The sequence below is a fragment of the Hemiscyllium ocellatum genome, chromosome 36 (assembly GCF_020745735.1).
Source record: "Hemiscyllium ocellatum isolate sHemOce1 chromosome 36, sHemOce1.pat.X.cur, whole genome shotgun sequence".
NCBI classification, from domain to species: domain Eukaryota; kingdom Metazoa; phylum Chordata; class Chondrichthyes; order Orectolobiformes; family Hemiscylliidae; genus Hemiscyllium; species Hemiscyllium ocellatum.
This window is the reverse complement of record NC_083436.1, coordinates 27,267,394-27,284,072: the sequence shown is the minus strand read 5'-3', so window position 1 is coordinate 27,284,072 and position 16,679 is coordinate 27,267,394. Positions and strand designations below refer to the sequence as shown.

The 16,679-nt window shown below is 40.9% G+C and overlaps 1 protein-coding gene across 2 annotated transcripts in view; it reads right to left on the bottom strand.

The window, feature by feature from the left end:
* LOC132833453 (serine/threonine-protein phosphatase 2A 55 kDa regulatory subunit B gamma isoform) overlaps positions 1-16,679 on the bottom strand; it is a 350,182-nt gene that overhangs the window by 106,220 nt on the left and 227,283 nt on the right. For both annotated transcript variants that reach the window (XM_060851761.1, XM_060851762.1), the window contains one exon: positions 16,370-16,482. In XM_060851761.1, coding sequence (XP_060707744.1) covers positions 16,370-16,482 — 113 coding nt within the window. The remainder of the gene's footprint in view (positions 1-16,369; positions 16,483-16,679) is intronic.

The following is a 16,679-nucleotide window of genomic DNA, read 5'->3' as shown; positions in this document are numbered from 1 at the left end:
CAGCTATTATTGGGTACAGTGGCCTACCACGAGCTAGGACACAGCTCCTATTGTTTGCTTTTTCCATCGACCTTTTATCCCACGGTTTCATTCCCATTTCTGCTAAGCAGGCAATTGGAAGCCAGCTTTCAATATTATAAAGGAACATAATCAGGGTTGACCAGAATACTTTTGCCACCCAGCAGGTTACCACTTTACCATGCTGGATTGGACGGGAGTTTGTGCTTCCCATTACTGTGGTCCATTCTCCAATTCCTTTACAGGATTGCTTCCAGCAACAGAAACACTTCAAAATTTTTTTTCTATCCAAACTGATCTTCGAGTTTGCCAATCTCAGGATAATTTCATGATGCCAGCTGAATTTACAGTGACAAAGTAAGAAATCACAGCATGAAGAAAAATCAAATCAGATTTTACTGCTGAGAGTGGGTGGCACAGTGGTTAGCACTGCTGCATCACAGCGCCCGAGACCCGGGTTCAATTCCCGACTCAGGCGACAGACTGTGTGGAGTTTGCACGTTCTCCCCGTGTCTGCGTGGGTTTCCTCCGGGTGCTCCGGTTTCCTCCCACAGTCCAAAGATGTGTGGGTTAGGTGAATTAGCCATGCTAAATTGCCCGTAGTGTTAGGTAGGGGTAAATTTAGGGGTATGGGTGGGTTGCGCTTTGGCGGGTCGGTGTGGACTTGTTGGGCCGAAGGGCCTGTTTCCACACTAAGTCTAATCTAATCTAATCTAAAATCTAAAAAAAATCCAATTTGTGGAAAGATCAATGTCTGAAACGAGTGGATCTTGTCTGAATATAGGGAAGGATCTCTGATCTGCAGCCAAACATTTAACAATATCTGGAACTTTTAATACAGATTTATTAAACCTCCCAAAAGGTGGGTGTCAAATGAAATACAGAATCAATTCAGGCAACATAATCACAAGTTCAGCAGAGGCGGTCCAGAAGGGGATACTTTGACAATTGCAGCTCATCTAAATTAACTTGCAGAAGGTGTGGAAAGTTGGAATAATCACATCCCTTGGGATGATGCAGCCTCCAGGCATTATCAGGTCTTTCCCCTTTATTGGCAGACTCATCATCCTGATCTTGGACACCAAGTCAAATCTGTCAGAAATGTCAATTGGCAAAGTCAGGAAAACCAACAGGCCCCATTTAAATGAGTTATGGACCCAATAAATGGTGCACAATTGAAAAACTGCTCTCAGCAAGAGGATTCTGACCAATTTCAAACAATTCAGTTTCCTTTCCCTTATAGTGAATTGCAGAACTGATGTTTCAGAATTGCATCCATCTCTTGGTGAAAGGTGCATCGAAATGTACAAACTATCAGCTGACAAAGAATTAAAAACATGCTATATATTGCCGGGGAAGTAAGTTCTGCTGGTGTAGCTTGCAATATTTTAAAGTCGATAGCTGCTTAAGGTCTTGGATAGACACTCAAGAAATCTGGATTGTTCATTGTTGCCTGCTTTATGAAATGCCCTGTGATGTTTTCCCTCTCGTCCTTTTCTCTTTGAGATTCTGTCACGGTTTGACTCCATTTAAGAATCGCACATATGTGTTTGTGTGGCTTAAATCTCTCATCCAAGTATGCCACAGGACAACTGAACTAATTTAGATTAAAAAGAAATCAATACGATCAACTTTCCTGACTGGCAAGGGAAAAAAAAACAGAAAATTAACTCTGCCACAAGAAGTGAAACTAAAATATAAATAATGAATCAAGTAATGCCATGCCTTGTGTTAACACATTAGGGGTGCAGAGGAGACAAAGTGCTTTCTGCTTGCCTTTTTTTTGGCTCATTGCGTGGAAGAATTTTTTAAAACAGGATAAATTGAAACCCAGCATCAAAGAGTGACATCACAGGTAAACTGTAAGTTCATCAATTGGTAATAGATACTAATGTGACTATTGATTATAGGTTACTTTCAGATTGAACATCTATACAGAAAACATTTACAGGTTGCAAACTGAAAGACCAGTACAACATTTTTAAAACTCAAATTACAAACTTAGTAAATTAAAATAGAGGTGCCGGACCAGATGATGTACTCTAACTGTGGGCACTGGTGGACCCCACTGTGGTTCACAGTGACATCACCTGTAACAAGTGCTCGAGATTACTCAAGACTGACGAACAGAAGTGATGAGAGCTGCAGTCTGACCTTCAAAAAGTGACACATCAGGGAGGGGGATAATTACTTGGACACTATGTTTCAGGAGGCAGTCATACCCCTTTGATTTACTACCTCAAATTGAGTGGTCAGGGACAGGTGGGTGTGGCTATAGTCAAGACTGGTAGAGAGATCCAGGAGGTAGTGCTGAAGGAACCTCCCCACTTGAGCTTGTTCAACAGGTTTGAGGTTCTTCTTCCCCACGTCGATTAGAGTGAGAGCTGTAGGGAGGATGAGCAAACTGATCATAGAACCATGGGATAGGGAACGATTGAAGAGCTGGGCAAAGGGTGGGAAAGAGAAGAGAATTGCAGTTGTAATCAGGAATAGCACTGTCAGGGAACAGACACTGTTTTCTGTGGCCAGTTGCAAGAGTCCCGAAGGCTGTGTTCGCCTGCCTGGTGCCTAGGTTCAGGATATTGCACACAGGATACAGAGGAACTTGGAGGGGCAGCACCAAGATCCAGTTGTGGTCCACGTGGGTGCCAGTGATATCGATAAAAAGAGGGAGAGAAAAAAAATGGAGGTTCTGCGAAGGGGACATGGGCTAAATTAAAATGCAGAGTCAGAGAGTAATCATCTCTGGATTACAATCTCACCCATGAGCTAAGTGGCAAAGGGTCAACAAGATTGAAGAGGCAAACGTGTAGCTCAAAGATTGCTGTGGAAGAGAGAGAGTGAAGTTTATCAGACACTGGTATCAGTACTGGGAAGGAGGGAGCTGTCTTGGGACCAGAGTCCTTGTGAATCACATAACTAGGGCTGTGGATAAGACTGTAAACTAAATGTTCAGCGGCAAGGGGTGTTCAGTTGCATGGAAAGTTATGGAGAAAATTAAAGATGGGCCAGAGGTTATTAAAGTTTACACAACAAATATTAGGAGAGAGTTACGGTCAGGATCAGGAATCTAACTTAAGGCACTGCAGATACGAGGACAAATATGAGAAGGGAGTAGTCAATACAGGAATGTGTGTGTTGTACTTAAATGCATGCAGTGTATGAAACAAGGTAAATCAGATTGTAGTGCAGATTGAAATTAGCAGCTATGATGTTGTGGGTATCACAGAGACTTGGCTGCCAGGGAATCAGGGCTGGGAACTAAAGAGCTTTGGATACTCACCCTTTCAAAAGGACAGGCAGATCAGCAAAGGTGAGAGGGGAGGGGAAATGGGGTTCTACAGTTACAAAGAAATTAAATTAAATCAACCACAAGAGATATAGATTTGGAGGCTGTGGGAAGAGTTGAGGAAACACAAAGGGAAAAAAAAAGACCCTGATTAAGTTGTACACAGGTTTCTTCATAATGATCAGATGTGGGTAGAAAACATATCAGCAGATGGAAACAACATTTAAGAAAATCACTTCAATATGCAGGTGAATTGGGAAAATCAGGTTGGTAATGGATCCCAAGAAAAGGAATTCATGGATTGTGTACGAACTGATTTTTTGGAGCAGTTTGTGGTAGACCCACTAGGGAACAGGCAATTCTGGATTTAGTCATGTGTAATGAGGCAGACTTCATTAAGAAGCTTAAGGGGAGGGAACTTTTTTTTTAGGGGTGGGGTAGACCATAATATATAATGGAATTCATCCTGCAGTTTGAGAGGGAGAAGGTGGAATCAGATGTAACAGTATTATAATTGAGTTAAGGTTATTACAGAGACTTGAGGGAGCAGTTGTCTGGATGACTGGAAGGGAAGCCTAACAGGAAACACAGTAGAGCAGCAATGGCAGGAATATCTGGGGATAATTCAGGAGGTCAGCAGAAATTCATCCTAAGGAAGAAGCAGCATGCAAATGGGAGGATGAGGCTGGAAAAGCAGTAGTGGGGAACAAAGAAATGGTGGAGGAACTGAACAGGTACTTAGCATCAGTTTCCCAATGGAAGACACCAGCAGCTAACAGAGCTTCAGTGAGTCAGAGGCAGAGGGGAGTGTAGTGACCATCACTAAGGAGGTGGCACTGGGGAAGCTGCAAGGTCTGAAGTTTGTTAAATCATCCAGAACAGATGGACTACATTCTAGGATACTGAAGGACTTGGCTGAAGAGACTGTATGTACAATGGTGGTGATCTTTCAGGAATCAGGGAGGGTCCCACAGAACTGGAAAATGGTCAACGTAACACCCTTGTTTGAGGAGGATAGAGGCAAACGATAGGAGCTTACTGGCAGATGGCTTCACCTCAGTTATTGGTAAGATTTCAAAGCCCATTATTAAAGGATGAGATTGCGCAGTACGTGGAGGAGCATGATAAATTAGGGCTGAGTCAGCACAGCTGACTAATCCTTTAGATTTGTTTGAGGTGGTAACAGGCAAGTCAGTTAAAGAAGAATCAGTGGATGTGATCCATTTGGATTTCCAAAAGGTCTTTGACAAAGTGGCATACTGGAAGCGGCTGATTAAGAACCCATCATATTTGGGGCAGGGTACTGGCACGGATAGAGGATTGGCTGACTGGCAGAAGGTAGAGAGAGTGGGGATAAAGGGATCTTTGCCACTATGGTAACTGGTGACAAGTGGATTTATGCACAGCTCAGCGTCGGGACCACAACTATTTACATTACATGTTAACGATCTGGATGAAGGAACTCGGGGCATTGTTGCTCAGCTTTCAAATGACACAGAGGTAGGTAGTGTTGAGGAAGCAGGGAGGTTGCAGGGGCTTAGACAGGCTCAGAGACTGGGCAAATAAGTAACAAATCAAATACCAATTGGGAAAACATGGTTTTGCATTTTGCTATGAAGAATAGAGGCATAGACTATTTTCTGAATGGGGAAATGCTTCAGAAATCTGATGCACAAAGGAACTTGGGAATCATGATTCAGGATTCTCTTAAGGTTAACATGCAGGTTCAGTTGGCAGTTAGGAAGGTAAATGCAATGTTAGCAGTTATTTCAAGAGGGCTAGAATAGAAAAGCAGAGATATACTGTTGAGTCTGTATTAGGCTCTGTTCAGACCATGTTTGGAATATTGAGAATAGTTTTGAGCCTAGTATCTAAAGACAAATATGCTGGCATTGGACAGGGCCCAGAAGTAGTTTACAAAAATGATCCAGGAGACGAAGGGCTTGCCATACAAGGAGCAGTTGAGGACCTGGGTCTTTATTCAATGGAGTTTAGAAGGATGAGGGAGAATATGAGTAAAACCTATGGAGTACTCAAAGACCTGGATAGAGTGGACGTGGCAAAGATGTTTTCACTAGTCAGAAAAACTGGGACCCAAGGGCCCAGGATCAGGGTGCTGCCATGACCCTTCAGAACTGAGATGAGGAGCAATTCCAGGCGAACCTTTGGAATTCATTGCCCTAGAGGGCTGTGGAGGCCAAGTCATTGGTTGTAGTTAAGACAGAGATAGATAGATTATCGATTAATAAGGGATCAAGGGTTACAGAGAGAAGGCAGGAGAATGGGTTGAAAAACATATCAGCCAGACCAAATGGAGGAGCAGAACCAATAGTCAAAGAGTGGCCTAATTCTGCTCCTATATCTTGTGGTCTTATGGGTCTGGATATAAGGTTCATTACTTTTCAAGTGAGACAAAATACATAAAAGACCCAAACATTTATCAGCATTGATATATTGTAACATGGAATACTATTTTCTTACCATCCTCAGCCCTCACCCTATGCATTCCGCTCCAAACACACCAATACCTAACGCACAGCGAGTCTTTCTTCTCAGTATCTCATTGTTAATTCAGTAAGTTAGCTCAGTTCGCTGAATGGCTAAGTGTAGGGCATTGTGTGATATTACATGAAAGTCTGTCTCATTGCCTAGCCTGATTTTTGATGTCAATCAGTGCCTTTTAAAATATATAACCACCTGACTCTTCTGATATTACAGACATCAGAACTCTAACTGTTCATGGAATAAATTAATCAACAAAAGACAAGCTATTATGCACAAGAATAACTCTGTCTGGAAGGAACTGTTGAGGAACAACACAAGCTGTTATACAGAGACTCAAATTATCAGCCATGTCTTGGTGAGATCACACAAACAAAATTGCTTTGACACCTGCTTGATAAACTGGATGCTTTATTACCACAAAGGCCAAGGATTGCCCCGCAGAAGAACTTATGGAGTTAATCACAGGAAAGCCTTGTCTTCAGACAAACGGTCAATGCCAAATGTAACAAGAAACAAAGAAATTACTTTTCACAAGGAAGACAGCTGCAATGTTGCAGTATCTCGGATGAAAGACTGTAAAGAAATCATCAGTATGTCACCTCAGAGAGTGAAGGACAAAAATCTGTATAAGGATCAAATAGCACAACAACTCAACAACAGGACTTGGAAGAACAACACTGCAGAAGGATCAAGCCCCGTCACTTCCATGCCCACTGTCAGACCATTGTTGATTGAAGTCTCGGCTAGATTTCACCATTAATCGAGAAATAGTAAAGTTGGGTCGCAGGCTTATACTTGCTAATTTGAGAGATCTAATAATTGGTTGCTATGCGCAATAAAGTTTGAATTATTATTTATGTACTTGATCGTCTGTGAGATTTCTTAATAAGTAGCTGAACTATTCTGAACTTGCGGTGATTTACATAAAACCTTCAAAAGGAGATGCACCTCTGTCCCTTGCAGACTGTGACTAAATAGCAATTTAATTTTTAGTTCAGAATCTCGTAAGAAAAGAGGAGGAATTACAATCGAAATCATACTCTTCTCTACCACAGAGAGGTCCAACATGCTTTTTTGTTCATTAAAAACTTTGTTTTGCCAACACTTGTAATTTAGGAAATGATCCAAACAATTTGCACATAGTAAGCTCCCTTAAATAAAAATATCCACATAATTCCATGACATTGCTAATAATATTGGTTCAGGGACAAATACTGGTCTCTTCTTACCATATCTACTCAGCTCTATTCCAAACATCTGCAAATTCATTTGGTGCTCCTCAATTTCTTCCTTTCAACCAGAATGCCCACCCACTCGTGCATCTTCTTTGATGATCATTCGCTTCAAATCAATTTACCTTCCCAGTTTCCTCACTATCCTGTTTAGGCTTTGGGACTGCTAGCTGTAGTGGCCAGCCTTTATCCAGGCCATTCATGCACTGGGACATCATGCAGCATTACTGACAGTCTGTCTTCCATGCCACACAGTCCTGATAAAGCCACTTGCGTCCACTTCCTTTCCCTGCAACCTGTCAAAAACTTGAACAAATAATTTATCCACCTCCTGAAGCTATAATGATTTCTGCATCCACCACTGCTTTTGAAGAATATTCTTGTATCCCAATGATCATACAGAGGGTCTTGCTATAACATGCTAGTTCCATTCTCGTGCGATCAGTGTTATAAGAAAATCGCGTAATGGCAGTATGATTTAAACTAATGAGGCTGGAATCATGTTATAACCAACACATGCTTTGAAACTTGGAGCTTTCGAAACAGTGTCCCCAATTCAATCATGTTAAAGCGAATTTGTATTAATGAAACACATGTTACAGCTTCATGCTACATGTTTTTGAGCTTTTCAGGGTGTTTGCTACCTTTAGCTTGCAAGAATATGGCTCTTGTGGGACCCAATAGGACAAAACAGCAATGCAGTTTTTTAATTATATAAAAACCTATGGAGCACGGGCACCCCACTTTCTCATCAATTTTGCAGCTTCATGACCCATGAGATGGGTTTCCTGTGAATGCTTAACATGTGGCTTGGCTAATATCTTCAATCACTTGCTAAAAATTAATTCCCTTCACGCTCGGGGAGGTGAATCTAATAACGATCTCAACGGGAGCTGTCATCATTGTCTAGCTAGGAACCAACAGAAAGGGCTCTATCCTCTGATTACAAAACAGACCATATGTTCATTTGTGAAGGATCAAACAAGAGGAGCATGCTTCATGACATTCAAGTATAGATCAAAACTACAACTGTAAGAATCATCTAATTTCATGAAAAATACACATTATTAAATGTTGAGATCAACTCAGCCCAATATCCTTAAATTGCAGATTACACTCAGTTGCAAATATGAACAACTCCAATTATTTATTTCCTCCAACTGCTTCTCAAATATAGAATAGGTTCAATTTTACTAAAAATCTGAATAAATGAACATCTTGGGGTTCAGTCAGGGGAAGGATTAAAAAACAACTTGCTTACAAAGGAGGCGTTAGGGAATGAGCTCCGGTAATCCAACAATGGAAATGGATAATAGGAAGGAAAATTACGAGGGACGTGGAGCTCAAAAAAAAATCACATTTCCCGCAGCCCAGTTGCTTCAGTCCAAAATTAACTGATCAAAGTATTAAGTCCTGTTGGTAAATCAGCCTTAACATCTTCAGGTCATCACACCATCAGTAAATATCCACAGTAAGATTTCAGCTGAACAATAATCATCATTATTTGTGGTGATATTTTCAAATAATGCCTTTACAATTTTATTAGAACTATATTTCTGTTGATAATTTTCTGAAACACCTTTCACATTACAGAATGTAAGGAGCTTTATGAAGCAGAAACATAGAACAATGGTGCACGGCAATCTTATAAATGGAGAACAAGTATACCTGGCATAAAATGAACTTGAGGGTTTAGGGCTATGCGCTTACCTTTGGAGGCATCCTATATATATATATATATCAAATCTTAAAGAGTGTGTCTGATTCACATAAACACACAACTTGAAAGAGCAGCTGATTTATGATATATCCCTTTCCCAATTAATCTAATAGAGACAATGTCTAATGCATGAAAGATTCAAGTTGCTGATATAAAACTTGCTGGTTTGATCACTAAGCTTACTCCGATGGAGACAGTTAAATCTTCCAAAGTGATATGGAAAGCTTTCATCTTCTAGCTGAGCAAATACAGACCGTTACCTAAATGAAAACTAGATATTAGTCAGGAAGCCTTGCATGACACACTGGCAACATTTGAATCTTGCAAGCTTCACCATATGCTTCCCTTGCAAGCTACGAGCTTATCTTTCCTTCTCAGATGCTGTGACCTTCTGAGCTTCCAAAATGTTGCGCTCTTTGCTCAGACTCACATTGTTGTATTTTTTAAAAGCACAGTTTTTGCCATAAAACTGTAAACCATTATCCAAACCTCGTGCAATAGAATCATGCACATCAATCACAATCATCAGGTTGTCCTAATAAAATTGCATCCTCCAAAAATTAAACTCAAAGAAAGGCCAAAGGAGAAGGGTAACAAATTTTATTCCTTCAATTAGCATCCCTGTGGGCTTTACTCTTTTGGCCATGTTGTAAATTACACTGGATCGTCATCTGAAAAAAATTACTTATTCTCAATTTGGTGGAGCAAGTCTCATCTAACTTTTGCCAAGTTACAAATCTGAGGAGCTTGGTTCACCCTGAGAATCATAAAAGAAACAAAAGATATTAATTTCTAACGCATTTTAGTATTAAGAACATGGTCTATGAAATATTCCTCAAGCTTCATGCATAGCAGACTCCCTCTTCAGTAAAAGGTAAACTCCCCACAGTCCGACTGGATTACAGCGCTGCTCTCTCATCAGAGCGAGATGATTGGTGGTGGTTTCACCTGCGGGTCATGACTCAGGCAGCGGGAGAGGTTGAGGAAGAGAGTCCTTTATGATAATCTCAGCTGGTGCAGGAATTGAACCCACACTGTTGGCATCACTCTTGCATTGCAAGAGAATGATCAGGGAGAAGGTAGGGACGATTAGGGATAGCGTAGCGAAGTTGCGCATGGAGTCTGAGCAGATAGACCACATCAAGATTGATGAAGTTGATGTGCTGGAAATTTTGGAAAAATTGCAGGCTGCAGGATTGATAAGTCCCCAGGGCCAGACGAGATTTATCCTAGGCTGCTCCGGGAAGCAAGAAAGGAAGTCGCTAAGCCACTGGTGAAGATTTTTGCTTCCTCACTCTGCAAGTGATTCGTAACAGAGGATTGAGGAGGCAAATGTTGTTACTCTTTTCAAGAAGGGTAAGAGGGAAATCCCTGGCAATTACAGACCAGTCAGTCTTATGTCTGTGGTCAGCAAAGTTGTGGAAAGAATTCTGAGGGATAGAATTTATAACTATTTGGCAAAGCATATCATGATTAAAGGCAGACAGCATGGCTTTGTGAGGGGCAGGTCATGCCTCACAAATCTTATTGAGTTTGCTGAGGAGGTGACAAGACAGGTCAATGAAGGAAGAGCAGTGGATTGGTGTTTGAGGACTTCAGCAAGGTATTCGATAAGGTTCCCCATGGTAGGCTCATTCAGAAAGTCAGGAAGTATGGGAAACAGGGAGATTCGGCTATCTGGATTCAGAATTGGCTGGTTGACAGAAGGCAGAGTGTGGTTGGAGATGAAAAGTATTCAGCCTGGAGGACAGTGTTGAGTGGGGTCCCCAGGGATCTGTATTTGGGCCTCTGCATTTTGTAGTTGATAAAAGTGACTTGTATGAGCAAGTTGAGGGGTGGGTTAGTAAGTATGCAGATGACACAAAGGTTGGAGGTGCTGTCGATAGTATCGAGGGCTATTGCAGGCTGCAGCGAGACATAGATAGGATGCAGAGCTGGGCTGAGAAATGGCAGATGGAGTTCAACCTGGATAAATACGAAGTGATGCATTTTGGAAGGGCAAACTCAAATGCTGAATATAGGATTAAAGACAGCATTCTTGGCAGTGTGGAGGAACAGAGGGATCTTGGTGAGCAACATTTTCACGCAGAGGGTGGTACGTGTTTGGAATGAGCTGCTGGACGATGTGGTGGAGGCTAGTACAATTGCAACATTTAAAAGACATTTGGATGGGTATATGAATAGGAAAGGTTTGGAAGGATATGGGCCAGTGCTGGCAGGTGGGACTAGATTGAGTTGGGATATCTGGTCGGCATGGATGAATTGGATGGAAGGGTCTGTTTCCATGCTGTACATCTCTATGAGGGAGCTATGTACTTAGAGTCAAAGTTGCCACCCAAGGGGATAGGGTTGTTAAGAAAGCATATAGTCTTTTGGCTCTCATTTACAGGGGGATCGAGTTTAAGAGCTGCCAAGTTTTGCTACAGCTCGACAAGTCCGTGATGAGACCGCATTGGAATATCGGGTCCAGTTCTGGTCACCCTACTATAGGAAAGATAGAGGCTTTACAGAGAGTGCAGAGAAGGTTTACCAGGATGCTGCCTGGACTGGAGGGCTTGCCTTATGAAGAGAGGTTGAATAAGCACGGATTTTTCTCTCTGGAGAGAAGGAGGAAGAGAAGTGAACTGATCGAGGTGTACAAAATAATGAGAGGAATGAATAAAGCCAGAGACTTTTCCCCAGGGCAGGATTAACTGGTATGAGGGGGTCATGGTTTTAAGATATTAGTGGAAAGGTATAGAGGGGACGCCATAGAGAGTTGTGAATGCATGGAATGCGTAGCCAGCGGTGGTGGTGGAAGCAGAGTCATTAGGGACATTTAAGCAACTGCCGGACATGCACATGGATAGCAGTGAGTTGAGGGGTGCGTAGGTTAAATTATTTTGTTTTACATTAGGATTAACCCTTGGCACAATATCGTGGGCCAAAGGGCCTGTTCTGTGCTGTACATTTCTACGTTCTATGTTCTATTGCAAATCAGCTGTCTAGCCAACTGAGCTAATGGATCCTCCCTTCAGTTTTTGATACCTACAGCATTCAGCTGCAAGTTTCCTTTGGATTATTTCAGTTTTGAATCACCTTCATTAATAGGGAAACAACTCTATTCTAATTCCCACTGCTCTGCAACACAGAGCACTGGCTTCTCCAAGCTGTTCAGGTTTTTGGAGAGCTATCAAGGATGAGTGCTCAAATCCACCACTGACCAGCAGTTAAACAGTTAATATCCACCTCCATGCTATGGAAAACATACACAAGGCAGCCAGAATGCTTGAAATGCAGTGCCATTATTTGAAAACTTCAGTAAAACAAAAATACAAACTAAATTAAGCAAAACTTGGTTATTTTAAACATAGACTATATATGATTTGTAGCTGAATATGATGAATAGCTAATCAATGGTTGTAATGAGGAGAGGTCCAGGGAACAATGTCGGAGGTCTGGGAATCTAATGCCGTGGTACAAAAGGGGAATTTGGTAAAGTTTGCATGCCAGATACGGCAGTTGGTGTAGGTGGGTTGTGTAGGAATCGGAAATCCAAAGAGAGGTCTGATTTTGCCCTCATGAGGCTGCCCAAATGGCAACTGAATTAGAAAAGTCAAGGTGTGATCATTTAAGCAGACACACTGGATCAGAGGCATTAAAGACTAAAGAAAACACTGCTTGAGACATTAGCACAATAATCTGAAGTGAATTAAGTGCCTCGAGTTCGTTTTAATATGTTTTTCAAAAAAAACTTGGAGAAAAAAAAACCCCATCTGCTCCTGTTGACAGGACTTGTGATGCTGTTGCAAAAACACAGGTTAACTATTTCTTCAGTTTCAATACTTAGTTTTTTTTTTTGCCTTTTTTCAGATACATTTTTATTACAGCTGAACCCATCATGAATGTTTAATGAAGTTTCAAAACCACCTGCCATCACTTGCCTCAGCAAAAGGCCATGCTCAAATATTCATCAACACGGAACTCTGATTGATATGGCTAGTGAGATGGATGTCTACATTTACACCTGATTAACAAAAGACCTAAATCTTTTCAAACATGTTGTGTTAATTACATTTCCTTTTCACATGAAATGTGTTTGAGAGACCAGATCCCACCTATGCATGAAAATTGGGCTCTTACTGTTCTAAACACCACAGCAAGACCATCATTCAAGAGGTAAAATCCTTCAAAATAGCCTTCCCCTGAAACACTAACCTATCATTCATTCAGTTACTAAAAACCTACAGGACAACTGATATGATATGGAAACTGCTCTGTCTTTACTAATAAAGATGCATACCAGCAAACATAAGTACAAAAAGGATCTACAGTCCTTTAATCCTGGCAATGTTATAAGATAGCTAAAATTATTTTAACCTCTTACTGCAATTAAGTGATCTGTCCATTCTTTTCTTGTCACCAATCAAATCAAGCCACATCATCCATCAAACCAGATGGAAGCAGAATCAAGATATGTACAAAACAAAGTAATGCACAGAATTAATAATAATCTTTTCCTTACTAGTATTAGAGTTAGAGTCATAGTCAGAAATGTACAGCATGGAAACAGACCCTTCGGTCCAACCCGTCCATGCCGACCAGATATCCCAACCCAATCTACTCCCACCTGCCAGCACCCGGCCCATATCCTTCCAAACCCTTCCTATTCAAATGCCCATCCAAATGCCTTTGAAATGTTGCAATTGTACCAGCCTCCACCACTACCTCTGGCAGCTCATTCCATACCCATACCACCTCCTGTGTGAAAAAGTTGCCACAGAGGTCTCTTTTATATCTTTCCCTTCTCACCCTAAACCTATGCCCTCTAGTTCTGGACTCCCTGACTCCAGGGAAAAGACTTTGTCTATTTATTGTATACCTCTATAAGGTCACCCCTCAGCCTCCAACACTCCAGGGAAAACAGCCCCAGACTGTTCAGCCTCTCCTTATAACTCAAATCCTTCAACCCTGGCAATATCCTTGTAAATCTTTTCTGAACCCTTTCAAGTTTCACAACATCTTTCCAATAGGAAGGAGACCAGAATTGCACGCAATATACCAACAGTGGCCTAACCAATGTCCTGTACAGCCGCAACATGACCTCCCAACTCCTGTACTCAATACTCTGACCAATAAAGTATTGCAAAAATCTGAACTATCACTGTCAACAGGTGTTAAAAATATTGTCCTCATTCTGCGAATATATAAAATTACATTTAATTTAAAAGCAAGATACTTTTTTTAATCTCCCTGAGTGAGCAACTAAGTGCTTTTTTAAAACTAAGATACAAAACTATTGCATCATAAGAATGTAAGAGATGTGACTAAGAGTATACCATTTGGCCCATTGACCTAGCTCTGCCATTCAAAACAATCAAAGCTGATCTGACTGTGGTCTCAACTTCACTTTCCTATCACACCTCACAACTGCCAACTCAATCATCAATAGAAATCTGTCCAACTCAACCTTGGCTATATTCTCTGACCCAAACTGCATTGCTCTTTCATATTCCTAAGAACTCCAAGATTAGCAACTTTCTGAAAGTGGAAATTCCTCTCACCTACTTGTCATACCTTATTTTTAAACTGTGCCTACAATTAACAAGTTCTGAGGAAGTGTAACTCGATCCAAAACCTTAACTCTGATTTCTATCCACGGATACTGCCAGAACCGCTGAGTTTTTTCAGCAATTTCTGTTTTTGTTTTTGCAAGCAACAGAGTTACTCAGCATCTCAGGAACAATCCTGTCAAGACACCTCAAGAACCTGTGTGTTTCAATAAGATCATCTCTTGTTCTTCTCAATGCCAATGAATGACAGAGCCAACAACGTCATGCTGCACTGACCTTTAGATTACATTACATTACTTACTGTGTGGAAACAGGCCCTTCGGTCCAACAAGTCCACACCGACCCGCCGAAGCGCAACCCACCCAGACCTATTCCCCTACATTTGCCCCTTCATCTAACACAACAGGCAATTTAGCATGGCCAATTCACTTAACCTGCACATTTTTGGATTCTGGGAGGAAACCGGAGCATCCGGAGGATGGGGAGAATGTGCAAACTCCACACAGTCGCCTGAGGCGGGAATTGAAACCCGGTCTCTGGTGCTGTGAGGCAGCAGTGCTAACCACTGTGCCACCGTGTCGCCCACAGCACTTTGTTCAGCACTCTAACAAAATAAGAGAAAAGGCATTTCTGTAAAACTAATTTCCAATTTACTTCAAACTACTTAAAGTTCTAATCAAACAAGATTTCTATGTTTCTTGAAAATGTGCTGACCATTCACATTCAGACAAAACCTACCATCATCACTGGAATCCATTTTGATATAGTTCTGCTAAAAACTGCTCAAACTAAAACTACTGGTAACATTTCAGTTTTCTCTCCCAAAGAGTGAGGCATTCCAGACATTTTTTTAAAAAGACGAATCAGTTGTTATTACAGCGATTACAGAATTGAATACTTTTGCAAGCATATGAATTTTCAGACAACAGCAGGCCTTTGCATCATTAACACTTGATGCAAAGTATTAATTCAGGGATATCTGGCAATACAATGTGACTGCCTCAGCTGCTGCACAGTAGACAGAAAGATGCCCATTCAAGGTAAGAAGTTTGATTGTCAGCTCAGTGAGCAACACTTCGCCAGAGAGCTGGGAGAGAGCTCAAAGATCAGTCATTCATATCTGTGAATCGTAACCTTTGTTTCACTGTCCCTCAGCAGCAGCCAAGTCTTTGGAACGCTCAGTGATAGCAGGATTTCCTATCTTAGAGATAAGTGTTAGTTGGTTCAATGAAAATAGATGAAAACAGAAAATTGCATGATTTGGTACTTTCTTTGATACACGGAATAGTAACATTATTGACTGAATTTTTGCCACAATAAGTACAAGAGTTCCTCTCTTGCAAAATAAGCCAGTGGATTTATGTCATTGGCATTCTTTTTGGATGACCATCTGAAAAACAGAAGAAATGCACATGGCACCAGTTTTCAACAACGGTCAGAAGAGTTGATTATTATGGGGCAATATTGGTATTGCTTCTAAGCCATGGTATTGGTATCAAACACAAAGCAAAGTTCAGATCATAGGGCATTTGAGGACTGTTTATGGAACAGATAATGCTGATCACAAGACAGGTAAAGCAAGTCCAAAAGTTGTAACAATGCAATTTTAACAAAACTTATACTCAAAACCTCAATCTCTATAATTCCACATTGTATAAAAATGTGAGATTTAAATAAGTCTCAAATGGCTGTTTTATTTATACTAATGCTGTGACATCAGTTTTGAGCTTATTTTCCTCATTAGCATCTATAATGAACTGAGTTCTGAACATTTGCAACACATTTTCATAAAAGCAATTCTCTATAACAAGCCAACATGATGGAACTTGAAACCAAGCTGCAGAGCAGAATGCATCATTCAATGCGAGGAATATGTAAGAGGCAGATTGCAGTGTTTGGTTAGGATTTTCAGTATGGTTTCCAGACAATTGAACACTGTCATTCCCAACTGGTCTCCACCACGTTTTTAAAAACATTACATACACAGGATGTACATTCTCTTTACACCCACTTGTTTATCAGCTCAAATTGACTTCAGGAAGTCCCCACTCACCTGCAGCACTGTAACTGTGGATAGATCCTTCATTCTACCTTCTTCATCTTTGAGGTTATAACCTTCTGGCCTCTTATCCCTTTCACTGACCTTCCATAATTTAATCGTTTTATCTATGAAAATCAAAAGGACAAGAGACAATGTCAGCTTTAAGTGATAAACCATTTAATGGTGAGAGTTGAAAATACAGATGTTATGTTGTTTCTTTTCACAAGTACATCATTCTGTTTAAAATGTCTGGGTTGAACAACCCATTGAAACTGATGTTTATTATCCTTCCTACTGAATGAGTCAGAGATCAAAATAAACA